The sequence below is a fragment of the Rhinopithecus roxellana genome, chromosome 5, assembly GCF_007565055.1.
Source record: "Rhinopithecus roxellana isolate Shanxi Qingling chromosome 5, ASM756505v1, whole genome shotgun sequence".
Lineage (NCBI taxonomy): Eukaryota > Metazoa > Chordata > Mammalia > Primates > Cercopithecidae > Rhinopithecus > Rhinopithecus roxellana.
The window spans coordinates 43454120-43481071 of NC_044553.1; the positions used below are offsets into that span (position 1 = coordinate 43454120).

At 38.7% G+C, this 26952-nt stretch overlaps 1 protein-coding gene across 4 annotated transcripts in view; it reads right to left on the reverse strand.

The window, feature by feature from the left end:
• Window positions 1-23855, reverse strand: part of RFX7 (regulatory factor X7) — a 170599-nt gene extending 146744 nt beyond the window's left edge. For 2 of the 4 annotated variants that reach the window (XR_004057279.1, XM_030930415.1), the window contains exons 1-2: window positions 23422-23805; window positions 23076-23238 (exon numbers count right to left, since the gene is read on the reverse strand). Coding sequence is in view for 3 of the 4 variants with exons in the window: in XM_030930415.1 (XP_030786275.1) it covers window positions 23076-23236 (161 nt within the window). In the remaining variant the exon portion in view is untranslated. Of the gene's footprint in view, window positions 1-23075; window positions 23242-23421 lie in introns of all 4 variants that reach the window. The other 2 variants (XM_030930413.1, XM_030930414.1) reach the window with 2 other exon arrangements.
• Between the last annotated feature and the right edge of the window lie 3097 nt (window positions 23856-26952).

Here is a 26952-nt window from a genome sequence, read left to right on the forward strand (position 1 = left end):
GCTGAGATTCCCTATCTGTGCATGGATAGGGTCCATCTTTTCCTTTTAATCTTTGAGCATATTTACCAAAGACAATATAAAATAGTTGGCTCCTAATTCCATGTCTGTGTCATCTCTGGGTCTATTTCTAATTTTTTCCCTATAGTTCCCTCCTTCTTCATTTGTTTAGTAATGTTTTTATACAGCTGGTCACTGTGGGTACTATGTTGTGGAACATTTGGAATTCTTTTAAAGTGTATTTTGTTTTTGCATGAAGTTATTTACTGGTAGTTTAACCTGATATTTTTACAGGTTAGCTTTATGCTTTGCTAGAATTGATCTAAAATAGCTCTTACTCTATGGGTAAAGTAGCTCTAGTCTTTATGGTATAGACTTCCTGAAGTCTTAACGAATGCCCAAGGTGCTGAACAAGACCTCTCCAATTTGGCTGTCTGAAATTCTGTCTTTCAGCACTGTGTAATCTCCAGAACCTCCTTTTGACTACAGGCCTCAGGAGTCATTCTCAGAAAAGACTGGCTCTGCAGATGTGGAGTTCGGCATTCAGTTAAAGATTCAGGATGATCTCCACAAAGGTTTCTGAAGCTTCTTCTCTAAGCAGCTCTTTTCCTTCCAGTAGAAGCCTTACAAATCCAACTGCTTCAGCAGTCATGCACTCCAGTTACTGTTTCTTCTATCCTACTAAACCTCTAGTCTCTATTTGGGTGTTATTTCCCTCAGCTACAGTTTGGATAATCAGGGTGAGCTTACCTATTGGATTTCCCTTCTCCTAAGGATCATAGCCCTATGGCTGGCTATCTAATGCCAAATAAAACCCAGTTGCTTCATGTCTTTTATCCATTTTTAGAGCTGATCATGGAGGGAGGGTAAGTTTAACACCCATTACCCCATTAACGCTGGTCCTGGAAGTTAAAATGTATCAAAATTAATTTTTATATACTTTTAAAGCTTAATATATAATCAAGAAAACTGAAAAAATAAACAATTCTTCAAGAAATTAAAAAACCAAGCCCTACAAAGAGTATCTGTTTACTTGGGGTATATTTTCTTCTACTTATATATTTGCATACATATGTATATAAAATCTTTTTTAAAATAGTTTTTTTTTCTCCCATTTAACATTGCATGGTGGGCATTTTCTCAAGACATTATATATAAACAACAGAATCTTTTTACAGCTATACATTAAAATCCTGGCGTAACTTAAAAATAATAAGCATTCTTTTTTTGTTGTTGAACATTTAGGTTCCACCACTATAAATAAATGCTTTGTCTTCAGATACACGGCTCACTCCATAATTCAGGTCTTTATTCAAATGTTACCTTACTGGTGATCTTCTAATCAATCAACCTATTTAAAACTTTAATCCTCTTCCTGACATACATACTCTGTATTCTCCTCCTTTTCTTCAGAGAATTTACTATCGTATAACAGAGCATATATATTTTTACTTATTGTTTGTTTTGTCTCCCTCTACTACAATATAAACTTTATAAAAGCAAGTATTTTTGATTATTTTGTTTACTGCTTAGCCCTAGAGTTCAAAAAGAGTATCTGCCTGATCATCAGTCCTTAATTAACATTTGTTGAATGATTATATGATTAAGAAAAAATATACATGGTTTAGACTATACTAGAACAACTATGTAAAGAAAAAAATAAATCAAAAGAAACACGTAGATGTCATGTAGATGTCATGTAGATGATGAAAACATTATTTTATGCTTTAAAATTTTTTCTGTAATGAGTATGCTTTTGCTGTGTCTGTGTGTGTGTTTGTGTGTGTGTGTGTGTGTGTCTATGAGTTTTGAGAAAGGGATTACTCTCTCACCCGGGCTGGAGTGCGGTGGCATGATCATGGTTCACTGCAGCCTCAAACTTCCAAGTTTCAGGTGATCCTCCCACCTCAGCCTCCTGAGTAGCTGGGACTACAGGCACACACCACCACACCTGGCTAGTTTTTTGTTTTTGTTTTTGTTTTGGTAGAGATGAGATTTCATCATGTTGCCCAGGCTGGTCATGAACTCATGGATTCAGGCAATCTGTCTACCTTGGCCTCCCAAAATGCTGGGATTACAGGTGTGAGCCACCACACCTGGTCTGCTTTTAATATGTAAAAAATAAACGTTCTTTTAAAAAATAAAATACAGTGTGTTAAGATTATACATCAAACAAGAATAAACGTGTTATAGGTAAAAATGGATTAAAATACCTTTCTGACTAGCGATTTAAACCATGACAAGTTATTATTTAAATCAAGTTAAGACCATAAATATTTGTAACATAGCACTGTGGGAGATAAAAAGATGAATAAGATACAGTTGTTGCCCATCAGGGGCTCAACATCTACTGGAAGAGAAAGGCATACATGGTTTAAAAATGTGGTACATGCAAACCGTGATAAATGCCATAATGGAAGTACAAGGTTAAATGGGGAACCAAAAAAAAAAAAAAAAAAAAACACTCAAAAGCATAAACTGAGGTGGCATTTATCACAGTCTTGAAAGATGTTTTTCTATATGCAGAGGGAAAAGGGAAGCATTACTGCTAAAGGGTACAACCACAGCTAAAGAAAGAGATGGAAGACTGTAAGACAGATTTTTAAGAGAACAACAAGTACTCCAAGTTCCTCCATAACTATCAGGCATGGGTCTCAAAGCAAGGATATCCTTCAGGGATAGGCAAATAACATAAATGTGTGATGCAGCTGGACCTAATATAAATAAGATATGGTGGGCCATGTAGTAAAAATGGAACAAGTTGAAGGCATTCACATTAAAATTTTTGTAAAATTTTGTAAACTGAACTGTGCCAGTCCTGGTAAGGGAACTGTGTGTAAGGGAAAGGAGGATAGAGAAGATAAGCTGAAAACCCAAGTTGGAAATAAATTATGAAGTATTTTAATTCTGTAAGCAAGCAATTTTAAAACAAATATTTTTAAGGTAAACCGTTCATCTCAGAAAGGCTAAAAAACACATGAAAAAGAAGAAAATAAATATTTTGAAAACTGTATCACCACTCCCAACATTACCAAAAAGCAACATTTTTTGGTGTCTTTTTCTTCCACTCTCTTTTGCTAAGATTAGGATTTTGTGTGTGTGTGTGTGTCTGTGTGTGTGTGTGCAGTTCTCTGTGTGAAACTGCCCAACTATACTGCATTTTTTATCCCACTAATATTTTAACAGAAGAATTTACTAACGTAGTTACATGAACTCATGCAACATTTTAATGACTGCATAACCATTCACATTTTCCTCTGTCCTGTCTTTTAACCGGGATTCAGTATAAGTGAAAAAAAACACCTAAGTTTTTTTGGGGGTTTTCATTTTAAGTAGTAATATCTATTTTTACTTGTTTGTTCTGAGATGTCTTCTTCTACTTAATAGAGAAAATCTTTCATTCTATCAGAAGTTCATTTCTATTTTGTCCTACTTTTTGAAAATCATCCCACTGTTGTTTTCATTTAACTATGTATTCATCTGGAATTCTGTTGATGACTGTTAGGGGTTGAGACTAATTTATTCTCTCCCTCTGCCAAACAGCTAACCAACTGCACTAATACTATTTCTTAATCCTCCTGCTGATTTGTTGATGCCACTTTTATCACTGATTCATATTAGTATTATAACAAAAATACTACTTATGAATCTAAATAAAAAAAGAACAAGAATGGCAGTAACAAACAAGATATTACTGAATGTAACATTTTTACATTTGGAACTCAACGGATGAACAACTGTAGTCCAAAACAGCCAAAATATGCAGGTCTAAAATATAATTGTTTTGTTTTTTAATGTGCCACAATTATTCCAGAGCCCACTTATCTCTTTAAGTCATAGCAAAGATTAACACATGTAACCTCAGCTATATAAACAAGTAACAAACACTGTAAAACTGACATCCCAAAACAATTTCTTATAAAACTGGTTTTCTCTTGCTGAGTTTCAGTTACAGTCCCTCACAGGTCATTGTCTTCATTATGGAGAGCAGCTGTCTGAGCAACCTCTCCATTGTTTATACTGCACTGCTAATGCTGGAATATGCACTCCAACTTCCTTAATAACTGATTTTAAACAATTACAGAGATTTTATTCTATTATTTAAAGCAAGACATAAATCGTACTTCTCCCCAAATAGGCTGAAAATGTAGATAACTCACGACATTTTACATCTCACGTTAGAAGTCAGGAATCCCAATCACATCTCACTTCAGAAGTTAGGAATCTCAAACTGTCTTTCTAGCTTAATTCCTCTCTGCCTTCAACAGGTGCCTGCAACAGGTTGAAATTTGGTATCTTCATATCTGGAGACTACAAGCAAGCAAGCAATCTAGCATAACCCTTTTCTTTTATAAACCTGCTTGCTGACTCACATTTTCTCTATAGGACATTATTAAATGATTTTGTTATCTTTTAATATCAAAGGTTAATCACATATTTTCTTAAACAACCTAATAAAACTTTGAAACAACCTGATAAAAAGCTGCTAACTTCTCAGATTCTAAACGTAAGAAAAACAGACATAATATTTTTATGAATTACATGAATAACTATTTTTCTTTTATGATGTGAAAGGAAGTGAGAGACAGAGAAAAAAGATAAAAAGAGGATGGGAAAAGAGTAAGAACAAGAAATGAAAAACAAGAAAACAAAAAGGGGATGGAGAAAAATTCAAGGAGCAACAAAAGACAGGGAGACAAAGTAGAAGGTTCTGAATTTTCCACTACAAACACTCTGTACTATGGAAGTGTTGAGAAAATACTTCCTTTCACAATTTATTGGATATTATTTTGTGTCTTGTTTTAGACTACATAAAAATGTAATCCATATTCATTAAATACAAGCTTTAAAGTAGATGTAATAATTCACCAATGCAGATATTTTGGGGCCACCCAAAGAGTCTACCTATCGTAGTGACTATCAGGAAAGGTGGGGAATTCGTGATTAACGAAAACAGTAAAAGGAAATACAAGTGTAGTGTTCAACAGGAATACACTAGTTAACCAGAGGGAAGTCACCTACAGAAGGATTAAAAGTAAGAAATACCTTTGGGAAGAGTGACAAACAGAAAACAGTATACCCTAGGGGAAATTAGTTCAGGGAGACAGTTAAGAAATTCTGATCATCATTTTCAGGAAGCCAAAGACTGGGCACTTAATTTCAGAGGCAGTGCTGGAGGAAAAAGAACAAAGTGATAAAAGGAGCTGAGAAAGAAAACCCAGACTTAAATTGGCTAGAAGCAAAGATGGAATAAGAAAGTAATAGAGAGAAAACTGTTAATACTTAAGCATTGTGTCAAGACCTGCTATTTAATAAAAGTGGGACCCTGATGTAAATTACCCACTAGTTTTCAAGTTTGTACCCAATGATTTCCTTATTATTATGAACATAATGAAAGCTATAAATAGCTGAAACCCTTTATTGAGAAAGGGCATCAAAAGTAAACTGCAGCCCCAAAGAAAGGTAGCACCCAAAACTAGGATGGGAGTGGGAGTGGTCAACCATCAAAGAACAAAAAGGAGCTTGCTTTCTGTTGGGAGGTTCCTCAAATCTATTTAATATAGGAAAAATTCTTTGGTATGTAAATTATCTCAATCAAGCTATTTTATAAAAAATTAGAATCCACATAAGAAGTGCTCAATAATTACTTGTAAAATTAATTCTAAGTAGAAGAAACTAAGTGGTTTATACGTTAACACTGGGCACCAAATATGGCCACTTCCTCTTTACCTCTGTAATTTAAGCACTTTGCCACTGGCTTTTAGTATTTTGCAAAGGTTCTCAACTTCAGTGTTACAACACATTCATGAAATATGTTACAAGTAATTGGTTATTAAATGATAAAGTGAAATTGGTTACTGTAAAGGATAAACTTGTAGACAACATATAGTTGAGTCTTGTTTTTTATCCACTCTTTTTAATTGGTGTTATTTTAAAACATCCACACTTGAAATGATAACTGAGATAACTGAATTGATATGGACCATAACTTTAACTTTTTACTATTCATTGTCCATGTTGTTTCCATTTCTCTTTTGTCTTCCATTCTGAATTTGAGCATTTTACATGATTCCATATTCTAAAGTCTCTTAGCAATCAAGCACACTTCCTTTATTAAAAAAAATTTTATTGGTTGCTCTAGAGTTTGCAATATACATTTATGACTAATCGAAGTCCACTTTTAAATAACACTATACTGCTTCACGGTTAGTGCAAGTACCTTAGAGTATGCCTCAACTCCTTCATCCCAGCAGTGAATGACACTGTTGTCATTCATTTCGCTTATCCATGAGCCATACTCAATGACTACTCCATGACTATTTTGAACTGTTATCTATTAGATCAAGCAAATATAAGAAAAATAAAAGATGTTATTTTATTTTCATTTATTTCTCACTCTTCCTTTATATAGATATGAATTTCTGACCTTTATCAATATTTTCCGTCTCTCTGAAGACCTCCTCACATTTTGTGCAAGGCAGGTCTACTCGTGACAAATTCCAATTTTTGTTTCTCTGAGAAAGTCATTATTTCTTTTTCACTTTTGAAGAGTAATTTTGCCAGATACAAAATTCTAGGTTGGTGGTTTTACTTTTTCTTCAACACCAATATTTCACTCCACTTTCTTCTAGGTTGTGTGTTTTCTCAGTTCAAATCTGATATAATTCTCATCTTTATTCCTCTGTAGGTAAAGTGGTTTTTTTCTCTCCGGCTTCTTTCAAGATTTTCTCTAATTTTCTACAGGTTGAGTAAAATATGCTTAGACTTTTTTTTTTTTTTTTTTTTTTTTTTTTTTTTTTTTTGGTATTTACCATGCTTGGTGTCCTCTGAGCTTCCTGAATTTGGTGTACGTCATTAATTCTGGGAAATTCTTAAGTTATTATTACTTCAAATATTTCTTCTGTTCCTTTCTTTCTTCTACTTCTGATATTCCCATTATGCTTATGTTATACCTTTTGTAATTGTCCCACAGTTCTTGGATATTCTAAGAACTATGAACTATGGAACTATGTTCCATCTTTTTCATTCAACTGAAGAAGCAAACCAAGCATCAGAACCAGACTCAGATATTACAGATTTTGGAATTATCAGACTGGGAACTTAAAATAACTATGATTAAGACACTAAGTGCTCTAAAGAAAAAAGCCTCTCCAGCCATGGCTAAAAGGGGAAATCTTTACCTAGATTTCAGAGGATGTATGGAAACAACTTGATGTCCAGACAGAAGTTTGCTGCAGAGGTGGGGCCCTCATGGAACCTCTGCTAGGGCAGTGCAGAATGGAAATCTGAGGCTGAAGCCCCTACACAGAGTCCCCACTGGGGCACTGCCTAGCAGAGCTGTGAGAAAAAGGCCACCATTCTCCAGACCCCAGAATGGTAGATCCACCAATGACTTGCACCATGCACCTGGAAAAGCTGCAGACACTAAACACCAGCCCGTGAAAGCCACCAAGAGAGGCTGTATCCTGCAAAACGACAGGGGCAGAGCTGCTCAAGACCATGGGAACCCACCTCTTGCATCAGAGTGACCTGGATGTGAGACATGGAGTCAAAGGAGATCATTTTGGAGCTAAGATTTGACTGCCCCACTGGATTTCAGACTTAATATGGGGCCTTTAGCTCCTTCGTTTGAACAATTTCTCCCATTTGGAATGGGTATATTTTTCCAGTGCCTGTACCCCATTGTATCTAGGAAGTAACTAGCTTTTTGATTTTACAGGCTCATAGGTGGAAGGGATTTGCCTTGTCTTGGGTAAGATTTTGGACTAGGGACTTTTGAGTTAATGCTCAAATGAGTTAAGACTTTGAGGGACTGTTGGGAAGGCATATTTGGTTTTGAAACGTGAGGACATGAGATTTTGGGGGGGAGGGCAGGGTGGAATGATATGGTTTGGCTGTGTCCCTACCCAAATCTCATCTTAAATTTAGCTTCCATAATTCCTACATGTTGTGGGAGGGACTTGGTGGTTGATAATTGAATCATGGGGCGATTTCCCCCATACTGTTCTCGTGGTAGTGAATAAGTCTCACAAGATCTAATGGTTTTATAAGGAGAAACCCCTTTCACTTGACTCTCATCTTCTGTTGTCTGCCCCCATGTAAAGTAAGCCTTTCACCTTCCGCCATGATTGTAAAGCCTCCCCAGCCATGTGGAGCTGTTGAGTCCATTAAACTTCTTTTTCTTTATAAATTACCAAGTCTCAGGTATGTCTTTAACAGCAGCATGAAAATGGACTAATACGACTGGCAAGACCATAATTCAGTACTTCACCATCTCATTCCTGGGTTATTACAGCAGCAACATAGCTGTTCTGTGCCCTTGTCCTTTTTCCCCACTGCACTATGCTGTATATTGCAGTCAAAATAAGCCTTCTTGCTATTTACCAGCATTCAACATCCACTTCAGTCCCTCAGACATCTCACTGTTTGCCTTATATTTTGTGATCCTACTTTCATTCCTGCTTTACTTCTTTTTTACATAATTTGTCTCCAGACCCTATTTAATTATATCTTTTTTGGGTTTTTTGTTTTGTTTTGTTTGTTTTTTTGTTTTTTTTGAGACGGAGTCTTGCTCTGTTGTCAAGGCTGGAGTGCAATGGCATGATCTCAGCTCACTGCAAGCGCCACCTCCCGGGTTCGTGCCATTCTCCCGCCTCAGCCTCCTGAATAGCTGGGACTACAGGCTCCCACCACCATGCCCGGCTAATTTTGTTTTTGTATTTTTAGTAGAGATGGGGTTTCACCATGTTAGCCAGGATGGTCTCGATCTCCTGACCTCGTGATCTGCCTGCCTTGGCCTCCCAAAGTGCTGGGATTTGAGCCACCACACCGGGCCATTTAATTACATCTTAACCATTTTAACCATTTTTGAAGCCACAGTTCAAGTACTATGAAACATTCCTTAGCTACTGTGGTGCACATTGACCTTTCCGTGACTTCATGGTGTGTAGTGAGTTCTGTACAATTTAGCACTTAATCACTCTTAATTTTTTTCCAGTGCTGTTCTAATAAGCTATTTGAAGGTGGGGACAACAACTTTCACATCTTTTTATTTTTCACCTAGTAGTAGGTACTAGTGAATATGTTTTTTTGTTTATTGCATTCTTAAGAGGCACTTTTATTTTTTTCTACATATTATTTCTGTGTTTGATAACATAATGTAATTTTCTCCCAAAACAAGGTATTAAACTGATGGTGCATTTTACAGAATAAAGGACTTACAGCAATTGATAATTAAATTTGTGAAACTGAAGTAATCATTTATTGAGAGTTTCAGTTTTCCCAATCCCATATCTTTCACTATATACCTAGATTTAAAAATAACGTATGTTCTAAATGAAAGCCATTGTGTCCTTCATCTAAAAACCACTGAGCAGATGACTACTACATGGTTTAGTAACCTTTCATGACTGAGTAGTTAGGGTTTTATGGACCGATTAGTTATTCTGTATTCCAGGCTAGTTCCCAAGAGATAAACTTGGAATTTTAAAGACCCCTTAACATTAAATTGGAGAAGGCTTCTTTAAGTTTGGTCCTAGCAGAGGGTTTGAGCTAATTTTTTTTAGGAGACAAAACCCAAGGCTAAGGTAACTTGTTTGAGTTATGGCCAAAGCCTGAAGGTGACAAAGGAAACCTGTCAGTGAGGGCAGATGAGGAAGGAGGTAGATTTATTTGGGAAGTATGGAAGGAATAGGACTGAAATAGGAAAACAACTGTGAGGGCCTGAAGTGTTTCAAATTCATACAAGTGGCTACCTAAGCTACAGATACAGAGCTTTCTTTCCTTCCTTTCTTTCTGGGTCGGGGCAGGGGTTCAAAGTGCTGGGATTACAGGCGAGGAGTCATATTCTTAAAAACAAAACAAGCACTTTGCGAGGCCAAGGTGGGTGGATCACAAGGTCAGGAGATTGAGCCCATCCTGGCTAACACGGTGAAACCCCGTCTCTACTAAAAATACAAAAAATTAACTGGGCGTGGTGGCAGGCGCCTGTAATCCCAGCTACTGGGAGGCTGAGGCAGGAGAATGGCATGAACCCGGGAGGCAGAGCTTGCAGTGAGCCGAGATCACGCCACTGCACTCTAGCCTGGGCGACAGAGCGAGACTCCGACTCAAACAAAGCAAAACAAAACAACAACAATTAGGCCAAAGTCTCATGTCTCAAAGTTATAGTATGGTAGTCCCCCATTATCTGCAGTTTCACTTTCTTAAGTTTCAGTTACTTGCAGTCAACCACAGACCAAAAATATTAAATGGAAAATACCAGAAAAAAATTTTTGTAAGTTTTAAATTGCTCCCTAGTCTGAGTAGTGTAATGAAATCTTGTGCCATCCTGCTCCATCCTGCCCTTCAGTCACTTGATAGTCATCACACTTAGGGGTAATGGTAGTGCTATGCTCAAGTAACCCTTATTTTACTATGTAATTATTACAATTACTTATTTTACTATTTGTATTATTAGTTATAATCATTAGTTATTGTTTATGTCTTACTATGCCTAATTTATAAATTAAGCTTTATTATAGGTATATATAGGAAAAATATAGTATATATAGGGTTCTGTACCATCTGTGGTTTCAGACATCCACTGGGGGTCCTGGAAGGTATCCCTCGAGAATGAGGGGGGTACTACTGTATTCTGAGTCATTCTTAAGTCCTCCAAGGTGGAATTCATAATTCCATAATTTCGATGTTTTTGAATATAATTCTGCTAAAACCTCATTTTTAAATTTTAAAGTATTTTAAGTTTACACTTTTCCTCTAAACTGAAATCTTTAGTCTAAGTAATTGTGTATTAAATGAACTGATGAAAAAATTTAAACACGGCCGGGCGCGGTGGCTCAAGCCTGTAATCCCAGCACTTTGGGAGGCCGAGACGGGTGGATCATGAGGTCAGGGGATCGAGACCATCCTGGCTAACATAGTGAAACCCTGTCTTTACTAAAAAATGCAAAAAACGGCCGGGCGCGGTGGCTCAAGCCTGTAATCCCAGCACTTTGGGAGGCCGAGACAGGCGGATCACGAGGTCAGGAGATCGAGACCATCCTGGCTAACACGGTGAAACCCCATCTCTACTAAAAAAAATACAAAAACTAGCCAGGCGAGGTGGCGGGCGCCTGTAGTCCCAGCTCCTCGGGAGGCTGAGGCAGGAGAATGGCGTAAACCCGGGAGGCGGAGCTTGCAGTGAGCTGAGATCCGGCCATTGCACTCCAGCCCGGGTGACAGAGCGAGACTCTGTCTCAAAAAAAAAAAAAAAAAAATTTAAACACATAGTGTTTAGTCATCATTATCTTCTTTTTTCTTTAGAGCACTTAGTGTCTTAATCATAGTTATTTTAAGTTCCCAGTCTGATAATTCCAAAATCTGTAATATCTGAGTCTGGTTCTGATGCTTGGTTTGCTTCTTCAGTTGAATGAAAAAGATGGAACATAGTTCCATAGTTCATAGTTCTTAGAATATCCAAGAACTGTGGGACAATTACAAAAGGTATAACATAAGCATAATGGGAATATCAGAAGTAGAAGAAAGAAAGGAACAGAAGAAATATTTGAAGTAATAATAACTTAAGAATTTCCCAGAATTAATGACGTACACCAAATTCAGGAAGCTCAGAGGACACCAAGCATGATAAATACCAAAAAAAAAAAAAAAAAAAAAAAGTCTAAGCATATTTTACTCAACCTGTAGAAAATTAGAGAAAATCTTGAAAGAAGCCAGAGAGAAAAAAACCACTTTACCTACAGAGGAATAAAGATGAGAATTATATCAGATTTGAACTGAGAAAACACACAACCTAGAAGAAAGTGGAGTGAAATATTGGTGTTGAAGAAAAAGTAAAACCACCAACCTAGAATTTTGTATCTGGCAAAATTACTCTTCAAAAGTGAAAAAGAAATAATGACTTTCTCAGAGAAACAAAAATTGGAATTTGTCACGAGTAGACCTGCCTTGCACAAAATGTGAGGAGGTCTTCAGAGAGACGGAAAATATTGATAAAGGTCAGAAATTCATATCTATATAAAGGAAGAGTGAGAAATAAATGAAAATAAAATAACATCTTTTATTTTTCTTATATTTGCTTGATCTAATAGATAACAGTTCAAAATAGTCATGGAGTAGTCATTGAGTATGGCTCATGGATAAGCGAAATGAATGACAACAGTGTCATTCACTGCTGGGATGAAGGAGTTGAGGATACTCTAAGGTACTTGCACTAACCGTGAAGCAGTATAGTGTTATTTAAAAGTGGACTTCGATTAGTCATAAATGTATATTGCAAACTCTAGAGCAACCAATAAAATTTTTTTTATTGCCAAGTCCCTAGGTTGCAAAGAGCAGGGAGACCCTGGGACTGGCCCATGAAACCATTTTTTCCTCCTAGGCCTCTGGGCCTATGATGGGAGGGGCTGCTGTGAGGACCTCTGACATGCCATTGACACATTTTCCCCATTGTCTTGGTGATTAACATTTGGTTCCTCGTTACTTATGCAAATTTCTACAGCAGGCTTGAACTTCTCCTCAGAAAATGGGTTTTTCTTTTCTATTGCATTGTCAGCCTGCAAATTTTCTGAACTTTTATGCTGTTTCTCTTTTAAAACTGAATGCTTTTAACAGCACCCAAGTCACCCCTTGAACACTTTGCTGCATAGAAATTGCTTCTGCCAGATACCCTAAATAATCTCCCCCAAGTTAAAAGTTCCACAAATCTCTAGGGCAGGGGCAAAAGGCCACCAGTCTCTTTGCTAAAGCATAGCAAGAGTCCAGTTCCCGACAGGTTCATCTCCATCAGAGACCACCTCAGCCTGGATTTCATTGTCCATATTATTATCAGCATTTTGGTCAAAGCCATTCAGCAAGTCTCTAGAAAGTTCCAAACTTTCTCACATTATCCTATCTTCTTCTGAGCTCTCCGAGCTCTCCAAACTGTTCCAATCTCTGCCTGTCACCCAGTTCCAAAGTCACTTCCATATTTTTGGGTATCTGTACAGCAGTGCCCCACTCTACTGGTACCAATTTACTGTATTAATCCATTTTCACATTGTTGATGAAGACACACCTGAGACTGGGTAATTTACAAGGAAAAAGAGGTTCAATGGACTTGTGTTCCATGTGGCGGGGGAGGCCTCACAATTGGGGGAGGGAGGCCTCACAATCACAGTGGAAGGTGAAAGGCACATCTTACATGGCAGCAGAAAAGAGAGAATGAGGGAGCTAAGTGAAAGAGGTTTCCCTTTATAAAACCATCACATCTCATTAGATTTATTCACCACCATGAGAACAGTATGGGGGAAACTGACCCCAAGATTCAATTATCTCCCACCAGATCCCTCTCACAACACGTGGGAATTATGGGAGCTACAATTCAAGATGAGATTTGGATGGGGACACAGCCAAACCGTATCAGCAGTGGAAACAGGAAGACAAGGAGAAATTTAAGCTACACTGCAAACTGAGAAACTTGTTAAAATACTGGACACAGGGATGAGAGAAAAATAAAAGATGAAACTGATGCTGCCAGACTGAGGGAAAGAAGGAATATCTACTATCAAAAGAATTAGAGTAACTGAAATGAGTAATGAAATGAGTAAATGAAATGACAGTAAATGAAAGCCATTTGAGGTGGCAAGGCCCTAAGGCATAGAAGAAAGGTTGTTGTGAAAGGCCAAGTTTAAGGTGACATTGGTTGTGACAATCTGTACTATGGTACTCTGCCCCAGTTCCCACCCAGCTCACATCCTTTTCTTCTCTACTATTACTTTATATTCTTTCTTCTATTTGTAGATCACAGCTTAATATAAGAGGATTGTGATTAGTTGGTGGAAATTCTATTCCTTAGTCAAGCACATTTTCTCCCAAGCTATTTTCCTCTATTTATTCACATTAGTGGCAAAGCTCACTGTCCTCATCAACTCTGAATCTAATTTCTGCTAGTGAGAATAACAATGACCAAGTAAGTATACTGTTAAGTGTGGATTTATAGCCCATCCCTTGATTTTTCATTAAGGCCACTATCCTGAATTTTGCCAGTAAAAATATTATGTCCTCGTTGAGTCTCTCCCTCACCTAATTCTGTATTTGTTTATACCACTGCTTATACACCGTTACTGCATTTAACAAAATTTACTTTTGATAAATTCAATTGATGAGTCTACCACACAAGAGGGTGAATGTTTTAAAGTGGTAAGAATAATGTCTTATTCTTTTTTAGCCTATTTATGCCTTGTATGTGACAGTCATTAAAATAAATGTATATTGAATTCAGTTTTCCCTGACTACATGATTCTATAAATTCAAAATTTATCTTTGACCTTCTGACTTCTTAAAAACCTGTACATGTAGAATCTGCCTAAAATGCTGCTTGCTAGTAGCTCCTGCTTCAGAAAAAAGGACATGCATTTAATAATCTGACAGTTAAATTTTGATCATAGATTGCTTTGATATATCTTATTAATAGATCTAATGACTGCAATCAAATTATGGAAGTGATTCACTTACATTAACTAAAGCATCTTGTTGGAATACATTTCCCAGGTTCCCAGAAGCACCAACTTTACTCCAAGCAAGATGTCACTGAAGTGACACTCATCCAATTACATTTTTAAATTTACACACACTGCAAAAACAATGGTAAGTTCTTGGTGTTGCCATATAGAAATAACATATTTTACTGTCATATTGTAAACTACTGATTCTGCAAGCAATCACTTTGTTTCAGATATATTCGATCTACAAATTCCTATCAACTTTACCTATTAGAAAATGAGAGTGTTTCATTTAAATTCAGTAAAAACTCACTAAAATGGACTCATCTTAGGTAAGGCCAGTCTAAACTACTGAAAAATATTAAATTACACAACTTAGATCATTGTTTCCCTGGGAGTTGAGGAGAGCTTCGTGAGACACGCTTCACGAACTGGATCTTAAAGTTAGACATTTATATCAGCAGAAACAACATTCTTAAGGTAGCAGGAAATAGGACTAGACCAGCACATACATAAGCAGAAAAATAAGATAATGGAAGCAAAGAAAAAGGGTTATGGATAGTGCAAATTGAAGCAGCCACTTCATATAGTAATTCCCTGTTCTCATTTTTTCTTTTTTCTTTTTATTTGAGATGGAGTCTCACTCTGTCACCCAGGCTGGAGTGCAGTGGCACGATCCTGGCTCACTGCAGCCTCTGCTTCCCAGGTTCAAGCGATTCTCCTGCCTCAGCCTCCTGAGTAGGTGGGACTACAGGCCCCACCACCGTGACTGGCTAATTTTTTATATTTTTAGTAGAGACGGGGTTTCACCATGTTAGCCAGGATAGTCTTGATCTCCTGATCTCGTGATCCACCCATCTCCGCCTCCCAAAGTGCCCTGTTCTCATCTTGTAGCTACTCGGCAATACAGGAGCTCAAAACAGAAAAGCCACAGAAAAACAGAAAAACACACAAACCCAAGTGCTCTCCATGCTTGGTTTATACCTTAAAATTAGGCATCCTAAATGGAAAGACACTAGCCCTAGTGACTATCCCTCCCCAAGACAGCCATTGTTTTAATGCTTCATCTATAAGAGAGCTCAAATTCTAAAAATTACTGACTTCAGAAAGACAAAGGGTGGCAATTACAGGGCATGTGTATCATTACTTCTTATTCCTATGCCCTTGCTAGAAATATCACTAATCAATCAGAGTTTGCATGCAAGTTCAAATCAATTTGCTAATCCTGTGTTGGAATGGGTGTAAAGGTATCCTTTGCTATCTAAACCCTTGGTATCCAAATTTAGACAAGAAATGGGTTCAGATAATTTATTTTTTTATTTTAGATAAGGCTATTTGGAAGACATGGTACTGTGTACCATATGGAGTCATGCCTTCCAAAAATCCAAGACATAACAGATTGGAATCTGTCACTTTCTGACCTTTCACTCTCTGCACTCAGGAAAAAAAAACAAGACTCAAATAGCAAGGAATATCAGCATTTTTCAATTTGTGCTCAGTTACGAGGAAATAGAAAACTTCACCTCCCACACAACTTATACATATATGTATACACACACACACACATATATACATATATATGAGCTACAGTAATAGATGCCTGATACAGAGGTTGTACATAATTAACCAAACCTCATGTTTCTATTTTGTCTTATAAATAATAGGTATCTAGTTCGTGAAATAGAAAAAGTAAATGCTTATCTACAGTCGCAAAAAAAGAAAAATCATGTTTTAAGGTTTTTATTTATGTGGGCTGAGTGCCGATTATCTTAATCTCATAGTCAGCAACTAAGTGCGTTAAGGACTTAGTGCTTATTGTTCCTTATTTTATTATCCTACCCAAGGCAGGAAGATTCTTCCTCCTGTTGGCCCATGCTGCTCATCTTTTAACTTGAACTTAGAACCCTCCAGAAAGCAGAAGAGAAAGCAACTAAAACACTAAACAGAAAGAGAATGGTAGAATAGAAGGCACTGGACAAGAGTGGTCTACTTTGCTCAGAGATGTGGAATAACCATCTTACTAACATGTTCCTTATAATTTACAAAGAACATTCTGTCACGATTACTTATTAAAATGTCTATCCTAGATGAAGAGGAACAGCTGTGAAGCTCCATGCTGCACTAAATTATTCTGAAAAGAGTACATACTTTTCTTATTTATATAACTGAATTTACAATATGACATTCACTACCTTAAAATATTACATTACTATTATGGGATAAGGTTAAACACTGAGCATCTCTTTATAAAGAAGACAAAACAAAAGCAGCACACAGCCTCCCTACTACAATCTCTCAATCAGCAGTTAGTAAACTCCCCAACAACCAGAATTACTGCATAGCCTTACTTTTGCACAATAAACAGCTCTTAACTACTTTAAATGTAATATATGCTCAATAAAGATGTGCACAGTAATCTCACATAACAGAACCCTTGCATAAGGTAGCAATAAGCAAGTCCTCCTCAGTTAACACTCAAGGAAACACTGACAAATCCTAATAATTCATCCAGTGAAAATGTTCTGTTGATTGCCTACGATAAATTAATTATATTAGTCTTTCACTGTGCTTACGGTTTTATTATTGTTGTCAATATTGATTCAGTAACAGAGTTAGAAACTCAGGAACCTTCAAGGTCACTTAGTAAAAATCTCTCATTTTGTAAATGAGGAAACTAAGGTCTACTTTTTCCACAATGCATACCTTGACACTTGTCACTTCTTTTCCTGGTCCCCTAGCTAAATAAAAGAGAAGTTTTATTGCATATTTTTGCTTAGGTCAATTTTACAAGGTTAATATTACAAGTGAATGGGCATTCCTCAAATGCCAGTCTCTGGCTTAACACTTTGTATATAGCAGATACTCATTTGAGTACTTACAAACTGTTCTTAAAGTCCTCAAATATAAGTAAATGATAAGGCTTATTTTAATTTTCATTTGTACAATTTTAGCATGCAATATTATTTTCTAATGGAAAAAGTAATGCAACATAATTCTTAATCCATCTTTCATAACAAGACACTTCTGTCTTTTCTACCACTATGAAGCTCATTTTCCCCAAATAATACCAAAAATTTACAGTGAGACATAAATCAAATCAGTCCTGCACATGCCATCATTCAAGACACCTTTCAATGGAGAGAGCAAATTGGTCAATTATTTACACATGTACATATCTGCTACCCAACCTAAACAAGAAAATCAACAGGCTTGAAACTGCTTAACTTGCAATTAACTTTTGTCAACAGGGAAGACAATTTTATCAGTTTCAAATCATAGGAGAGCAAGGAATTGCCTTTCTCCTGGAACCAAAAACCGTGTTGGGACACAGCTAGGCTCAATATGGATATGCAAACTGCATTCTAAGTCTTTTGTGTGCTTGGTATTGAAGACAGGCTAAATTCAGGGTAGGTAGCAAGTCAACCTACTAATCAAAAATATATGGAAGCCAGCTGATGTGCTAGTCAGTCTCTATTTTTAAAGCAAAATGAAAATCACAGACTTCCACTTAAACTCTAAAGTTATGAATTTATAGTATGTTTCCCACTATAGTTGAGGGAACAGTATTTCTCGACAGAGTTAATAAACCACCTGATTCAAAAACCAAGAATAAAACTGAACCACTGCATTCTAGAATGTGGGACTGAAAATCAGCACTAATATGGCATCACTATGTAAACCTTTTGGATCACCAAACTTAGCTCCCTGTAACTAGGATGGAAACAAGAGATTAATCACTTAATATCTAGATGTTGATTGTCATCATCATAAGAAAGTAAAACAAAATTGTTCAATTTTGGTTTTAACTAGAATTCAGAGAACATCCAAAATAGATCACATATATAATTCTACTTTTATTATAATTTTAAGCCTAAAATATAGCAGATACAGAAGTATACATGCTTTACAGGATTGAATAAAGATAAGGAACTCTGATCCCAGCATTTTTTCTAGGGTCTAATAAGGAATCAGTGGAATCTTATAGGTCTTCTGTCATTGTTTATCTCTTTCCATAAAGTGGGTAAAACGACAGATCTTATATGACCGTTTTAAGAAGAGGTTTATGAGGTCTCACCTGCAAATAAAGTTACAGAAATAAAAACAGTAATTGATAACAAATTCTTTTAAGAATCCCTGAATTTGAGTAAATGCAGTATTGGAATATTTTCTAAAATAAAACATCAGGATTTCTTTTGAATTTTCAGGTACAAGTTTAATACAAGCTAACTATCTCTTATCTGAAATGCCTGGGATCATATGTGCTACCGATTTGTTTATTTATTTATTATTTTTACTTTTTTATTTTGAACCGTAGTCTCGCCCTGTTGCCCAAGCTGGAGTTCAGTGGCACGATCTTAGCTCACTGCAACCTCCACCTCCTGGGTTCAAGGGATTCTCCTGCCTCAGCCTCCCAAGTGGCTGGGACTACAGGTGCACAATGCCACACCTGGCTAATTTTTTGTATTTTAGTGAAGACGGTGTTTCACCATGTTGCCCAGGCTCATTGCAAACTCCTGAGCTCAGGCAATCCACCCACCTTGACCTCCTAAAATGTTGGGATTACAGGCGTGAGCCACCGCGCCCAGTGTGCTTCCAATTTATTATTTTGGATTTTGGAATATTTGCATATGCGTAATGAGTATCTTAGAGATGTAATCCAAGTCTAAACATGAAATTCATTTATGTTTCATATACACCTTATACACATAACCTGAATTTTTATACAATCTTTTTTTTACGGAGTTTCATTCTTGTTGCCCAGACGGGAGTGCAACGGCGTGATCTCGGCTCACAACAATCTCAGCCTCCTGGATTCAAGCGAGTCTCCTGCCTCAGCTTCCCAAGTAGCTGGGATTATAGGTGCACACCACCACCCCTAGCTAATTTTTCTGTAATTTTAGTAGAGACGGGGTTTCACCATGGCCAGGCTGGTCTTGAACTCCCGACCTCAGGTGATCCGCCCGCCTTGGCCTCCCAGAGTACTGGGATTACAGACGTGAGCCACCGCACCTGGCCTATACAATATTTTCAATAATTTTGTGCATGATACAATGAAGTCAGGTGTGGAATTTTTCACTTGTGGCACTAAAAACGTTTGGGATTTTGGAGTGTTTCAGATTTTGGAGCATTTTGAATTTTGGGGGATTTTGGATTAGGGATGATCAACCTGTATCTATGTTACAGCCTCACTGCATGCATGTTATTCACTCCCCCTCATGTAGGTATGATCTCAATTCACAAACAGGCAGAAACCATCTCAATCCTATTTTTTCCATAGCAATTTTATTCTATCAGGGTTTCAAGTAAAACTGCCTTAAGTAGGTAAATAAAAGGACTTACTAAATTTGTTTATTGCTGCTTACACTAAACATTTTTCACTAAACTAGGAAGACACTGAGAGATAAGAGGAAGGGAAAACTTGCTTTGGTATTTCTTTCTTTCTTTTTTTTTTTTTTTGAGGTAACCAAAGAGGGGTGCAATTTAAGCTAAAAGAAGTTTGCAGTTAGGTTGGGTTGTGGCCTTGTTTTAGGTAAAAATACATGGGTTACTAGTTTTTTATTTTTTTAAACAACAAATAGCTTATTTTGGAATTCTACTTTTTAGAAAATACAAATAACCTTACACCATATTTAGTACTAAAACACATGCCTACTAACAAATCTCCTTCCTAGTGAGTAGATTTGGACCTTTTGTCTATGGAGTAAGAATAAGAAACATGCAAGCTTGTTAACCAAGACTTCAGTTGAAGGTATTCATAATCATGTTATAGAAACATAACACTGTCAATTTTGTACCAACTTATTTTCTATAATTACCTTTAAAATATATTTCCAACTCTTAAGAAATAGTTTCCAATCAACTTTGAATGCTTTTTTTCCAGACTCATTTAATGCCTGATATTTCAACGGGCGTACTTTTATCAAACAGTATTTTAGTTTAATAAACAGAATAAATTAATTATGAACTAATAACTCATTGTCCAGTGAAAGGCCTACATCACATACTATATTTATATTTGTAGAGTAGGAGGACAAGTACAGACTTGTTTGTGATACGCAAGCCCAGTAATTTAGAAACTATGATAAACCAAATGCAAAACCCATTTGATAATTTTTAAATGTCACATTTCTTTTGAGAGTAATTTAAAATTCTCATTAATGGTACCAAAGGATGATTCAGGAAGTAGTACAAAACTGTTAGTCTCTCAGAATATTATCAGGTGATAGAATAATTTGTAAAATAATATTATTGCCTCAAAAATGTGAATTATCTAAATAACTGCAATCATCTATTAAAATTATTTAAATTTAATACATATATACTATTTCTTAGGAGAATATGGTAGTAAAGGAGTTTTCACTTTTGATATCTTTATTTTCTATAGTCACTTGATGAATAATATAAATCCATTCTTGTGGAGCAGGAGGTATGAGACTATTAAATATATTCACTAATCTTGTTTACTCTCTACAAATGTTTATTCTGAAATTTTAAGTATATAAAAATCATTTTTGCAAATAGGATTTCTAAAGTTGAACATTAGATGCTAGTAAGTATACCATTACAATATTAAAACAAAAATACAAAATTTCATATTTTGGGATTCACGTGTTTGTTGCCCATTATTTTTTGAGAGTAAGCACCAAAAACTGGAGCGCACTCCACTTCAGAAGTTTTTCTCATGTTAAAGTCAGAGCAGTTCGGCTGTAATGGATACTCAAATATCAAAGAATAATTAAATTTACACATTATTTACCAAAAAGTGCACTCGACTGTCATCATTATTCAAACATTTCACTCAGTTGCCTCTACAACTCATTTTAAAACTATAAAGTGAAGATTCCTTTCCCCTCTTGTTCTCATAATAAATTAAAATATACATTACTAAATCAACTTTTAAAATTTGTCTCTCTTAAAATATTTTAGTCCATTAATTTGGATATGCCACATCTGAATGTAAAAATCAAAGTGTTTAATTCAATTTAATGATGATTTCAGAAACACAAAATTACATCACGTTACTAGAGGTTAAAAAAAAAACAAACACTGGTTTTGTGAAAACCTTGATGGTAAGATATTCACCATCTCTTAAATTATAGCTTTAAAAAGGGGGTAAGAGTATCCATTGAAGAATAAAGACTGCTTTCTGTCTCACACACACACACACACCCCAATCATATTTATCGGACCTATTTTCAAGTTGCCACAATATGACTACCGTCAAAGCCAAAAAAATACTCCTTTAAAATATTTAAACTTCATTTTAAAATTAAAACTGAAAGCAAGATATTCAACTGCCAACTACTGTTGATGCAACTATTAAAGCCTGCACTGACCTACTTCATATCAGCATCATGACGGCATGGATGCATGCCAAGAAAATAATGAAAATTACTATATAACCTTAATCTTGTATTTAAAAAGTATCACTTTAAAAATGTGTAAACACTGTACATGCAATGCCAGTTGCTTTACGATATGTTTTCAAAATGAGAAAATGAGTTTGGTATTTTAGTACTCATATTCAATGATGGCCCTGCAAAGATTTCATTTCCATTTTCAAAATCAAGGCTTTTTAAAATACCATATGAAATTCTCTTTTTATACTTCTATTAAAAGCAATCTTTTAGGCCAAATTCCAAATATTACTTTCCATTTAAAAAATATTGCTACACTTAAAAAAAAAAGGGCAGTTAATGAAGAATCCTGCAAAACAATGCAAGTTCATGTTCAAAGAATATTGCAATGGCTCTAACAGTGGATGGACTTAACTCGGTGTATTTAATTATTAAAAGATTCCCACTAGATTTGAGGAGTTTAATCTAATGCTGAAATATTGTAAATTTTCATACGAGAAAGTAAAATAGCGAAAGATATTCCATCAATGATTTCTTTTAAAAAGACACAAATGGCAAGACATTTGATTCCCTATGTTTTAAGCAAAAAAAAAAAAAAAAAAAAAACAACACACTTTGTTGTAAACTACCATCTTAAAATATTTTATACTAAAGAAGCACTTTCTTCACAATCAATGCAAAGAATAAATTCCCTGAAAAAGAAATTTAATATTAGAATAAAGGAGGCAAAAACATTCAGAAACAGCAGCTAACCCAACTGAAAAGGAAGAGACACATTAGGTTTTGTGCTGCATATCAATATTCTTACGCACAATATCTGTTTGGGTATCTGTTTGGTGAAAATTCACAATACACTTCTTCCTCCTTCTACGGCTGCAAAAAGGAGTAAACACATTTCACATTCTCCAGTTTCAAATTCATGCCACCATCATGCAATATGACTTAATTTCGACCCATATTTCTGTTACAATGAGTGAAAAAATAAAACCAAAAAACTTGTTTATCTGCACTCACAATTGAGGAGGGGGTAAAAGCATTTTTTAGTTAAGGAGACAGGGGCTGACTGATGCAAAGTCCCCACACCTCCAGAGGTCCTACAAATGTGCACCCGACTAGGGGAAAGCTACATTCAATGAAAGCATCAACCTCCTCCTCCGCTCCTCCGCCCGCCGCCCCCCACCCACTTTGCAGCAGAAATGTGCCTGGGCTTTTTCACCCCAGCGATGGAGGATCCTCTTACCAGATGGAGTTCTTGATCTTGTGTTGCAGCGCGCTGGCCTCTGTCCCTGGCAGCCCGGGCACAAGGGCTGGCAGGGCCACCCCCGAGTTGGGGGCGCTGGGGGGAAGCTGCTGATGGGCATCAGGCTGCTGTGGTGGCGGCTGTTGTTGTTCCTCTGCCATCGCTGCTGGAGGGGTGGGAGGGAGGGAGGGAAAGATGGGGGCGCGGGGAAGGGTGAGGGAAGAGACCGGGAGGGGAGGACGAAGGGGGGGAGAGGAGGAGGAGAAGGAGGGGGAGGGAGAGGGGAAGAGGAGGAGGAGGAGGAGGAGGAAGAGGAGGAAGGAAGCTGGATAAACTAGGCCTTTACCCCAGGGCTCGAGTGAGTCGCTTTCGCCTGCCGCCTGGGGGACATCACCGGGGAGACCAGCGGCTCCTCACGGCCGGGGCGCTTCACCGCGGGAGAGGCATGGCGGCGCCCCTCAGCCCCCCGCTGCCGCCGCCGCCTCCTCCCGTCAGCGGCCGGGGCTGTGGGGGGTGAGTTGGGGGCGTTTGAAGACGAAGTGGGGGGGGCAGGCTCCCCCCAAAATCCAAGAAGAACGGTTGCTCAGGGATTTGGCGGCCGGGCCTTCCTTCCTTGTCCCCGGGGCTTTCTACTCCGGGGTCCCCGTGCTGCTGCAGCCCCAGGCTCCGCTCCACGCCTCTCCCCACGCCGCCGCCGCCACCGCTCGCTCCCGGCCCCGCCGCCGCCGCCGCGGCCGCCGCTGCCCTGCCAGCCCCGGAGGCAGCACAGTGCGCGCAGCCGCACTGCGGCCCGGCGCAGACCGCACAACACCTACCGCTCCGCCGGGGGGGCGTGGACCAGGGTGTGCGGGCCGCGGGCGCGACGGGCAGGGAGGGGGGTGCACGGCGCGGAGGGCGGCGCGGGCCAGCGGGCCGGGGAAGCGCGCCGCTGGGGGCCGGGAGGAGTCGGGCTCGACTGGTGGAGAGCAGGAAAACGTGGGGGAGGTGCTGGCGAGAGAAAGAGAACTTGCGTGAGGAGGAGGAGAAACCAAATTTAATAATATTTGGCGTGGAAGTGGGATTTGGGGCGGGGGAGGCATCTTCAAAGCAAGTGAAATCATTATCCCCCCTCCCCTGCACATGTGAGGATTACTTCCTCCCTGAGTAAATGAAGAGAACTGAAGCAGGTAAGACGATAAACTGACTTTTCCGAAGCCCCCAAAGAAGAACACACGTTGGAATTAACCACCCTTTAGGTAATTCGGTTTTGAACGGAAATCGCGAGTCAGGAGCTGGGTTCAGTGCTCCTCGGTCGGGCATTCAAAGCCCTCCAAATCTGGCCCCACTTTAGCTATCCAATCATAACGGCCTCCATCCCCCTGCAAGAACTCCCGGCTCCAATCAGGGAAGTCTCTATGCCATCCTCAACGCGCAGCAGATTCATTCTTCCTTCGTGCCTTTGCTCATGCTGTTCCCCTCCACCTCCCCACCCCATCCCACCCCCTTTCCAGGCTATGCCCTCCCTCCTCCTTTATACCGCTCCCAATTCAACCCAGGCTCTAAAGCATAGCTCAAGTCGCGGCTTGTCAGGGTCCCTGCAGCCAAGGCCCCTGTCTGCCTCTGAAAGAAACGCATGTAGTACTGACAACATGGAGGCTCAGACTTCAGCCACGAGCTCCTTCCTTTGGAGCCCGTTGAACACCCGCCCTCCCCCCGCAGACTCCGCACCGTTCCCCCGCTTCCCATTCATACCTAAATGATAGCTTTGCTACAAATAAGTCAGTCTCCTTTAAGAGCAGAAGAATTGGCTTTTCTAGGTGGGGCTGATCAGGGAGGCTGCCTGGATGTAGAAGACAACAACCAAGGCCTCTGGCACCAAATGGAACAGCTGTTCAGCTCACACTGACCTTTCTTTGGGCCCGTGGATGTTATGAGCCCTTCAGCTTTAACTTTTCTGATAGAGTCTCTATCAGGTTTCTATCTGTCAGATCCTCTGGCCACTTTCCTGCTGTGCGTGGACTTTGGGCTGTGAGGCTTTGCCACCTTTTAGACTCCTAGTGGTGGATGGTGAATCTGATTGGCTTGGGTTGCCGGGCCTTTGAGTTCTCAGTTCCCTGCCTTGACCTGAAATCCTGTTGCTTTTGTCCACTGTGCCCTCTGTCCTGGCCCACAGACTCAAGGCGCAGACTCACACTGAATGCTTGCACGTGGTGAGGGGTGAGGGTGGGGGTGCGGGGAGAAAGAACACCTGTGTGCGAAACACAGCGCCCCCCAACCCCCACCGTGGCCTTTTGGATTACACTATGCTTCAACTACCCATTGCACGAATTGCATCACACAAATGAGCCCCCTTTTCCATATTCTGAGGTCTCCTATTAGCTTAGCCACTTTAGGAAACTATAGGTGGTTTATGAAATTCATTTTGCATACATATCTTCATGTGGGTGTGTGAAGACAGTATTTTTCTGGACCAAATTGATAGACATGGTGTGCACTAGACAGAAGCTTTAAAGAATAAAAATAGCTAATGTTTGTTGAACACTTTATGTGCCAGACTAGCACTTTCCATACATTATCATAGTTATTCCTCCCCAAAAGTGTATGATGTAGGTATTATTTTTCTCCCGCTGTTACAGATGAAATGGAAGCTTAGGTTAATTAACATTCTTAAAATTACCCAATTAGTAAATGCAGGAGCCAAAATTTGAGTCCTGGAAGTTTAATTCCAGAGCTTGCAAGCTATGCTGAAACTGGAATTAACGCTGAAAATTCTTGAATTGTAGGTATATATATACGTGTGTGTGTGTGTGTGTGTGTATGCCCTATATCACGTTGAGGAAAGTTGCCAAGTTCCCCAAGATTCTAATTTTTTGCCTTGCCAAGAGAGAATGATGACTCCAAGTTGCAACACCCTGGGAGGGGGAGATCCTTAGGAAGTGGGAGACTCATCAAGGGGGTAACGTATCTGAGGCCTGCCAAAGGCCTTAAGAAAAGGAAGCTGAGAACCAAGAAGTTTTATAAAAAGTTCGCTACCGGGTGTCACACAGGCTGGCTTCCCAAGTGCAACTTCTGAGAGTTTTTAATGGGTTCCATAAAAGAGCCAGGTCACCCCAGCAGCCAGTAGAGGGCTCACGAAGCTGCAGCCACGGGCTGCCCTCTAGCGGCGGTGCTGACCGGAGTGTGGTGGTAAGCCTTTTCCGGACCCACAGGGAGTTGAAGACCAGCAATGGGGGAGGGGTGGCAGATAGTATCAGACTGACACCTTATTGCTAGAGTGAGATATCCTTTCAGGGAGGAACGGTTCAGCCCTCACTACTCACTTAACATCTGTGAGTACAGTGGGTGTTTTGTTCCAGTCTTCAGAGAAGACTGAATAAAATTATGACATTAAGAAATCTGATGAAGTTACCCAAAATTTTGGGTGTGGACTCAAGCCAAACCCAGGGACCCTAAATAAAGGCAGGAGTGTAGCCATGTGCTTCTCATATTGGGACTCCTCTGATTGTGAAACCCTGTCCTGAGGACCCTCAAGGACCCAGAATCAATGTGGCTCATTTCCTCTGAGCATGGTTTTGACTCTCTGGTAAGTAAGGTAAGATATTGTAGTAAGCATGACTTTTTAAGATAACACACAAGTATATCCCAACCCTGAGGAGCCTACATTTATTCTCTACTGGGAAAGTGTACACCAGAGGAAAGTTTTGAGGAACACTGATATAGTGTGGTAGAAAAACCTGGCCTTGGAGTCAGAAGACCTGGGAATTCAAATCCTTTGTTTCCATCTCCATAAAAATGAAAATAATGATGTACATCACAGGGTTGCTGTAAGGAACAACATGTAAAGTGATAGGTAAGCCAGGGAAGTGTTGTCCACGTTTAAAGAGTATCTACAAGATGG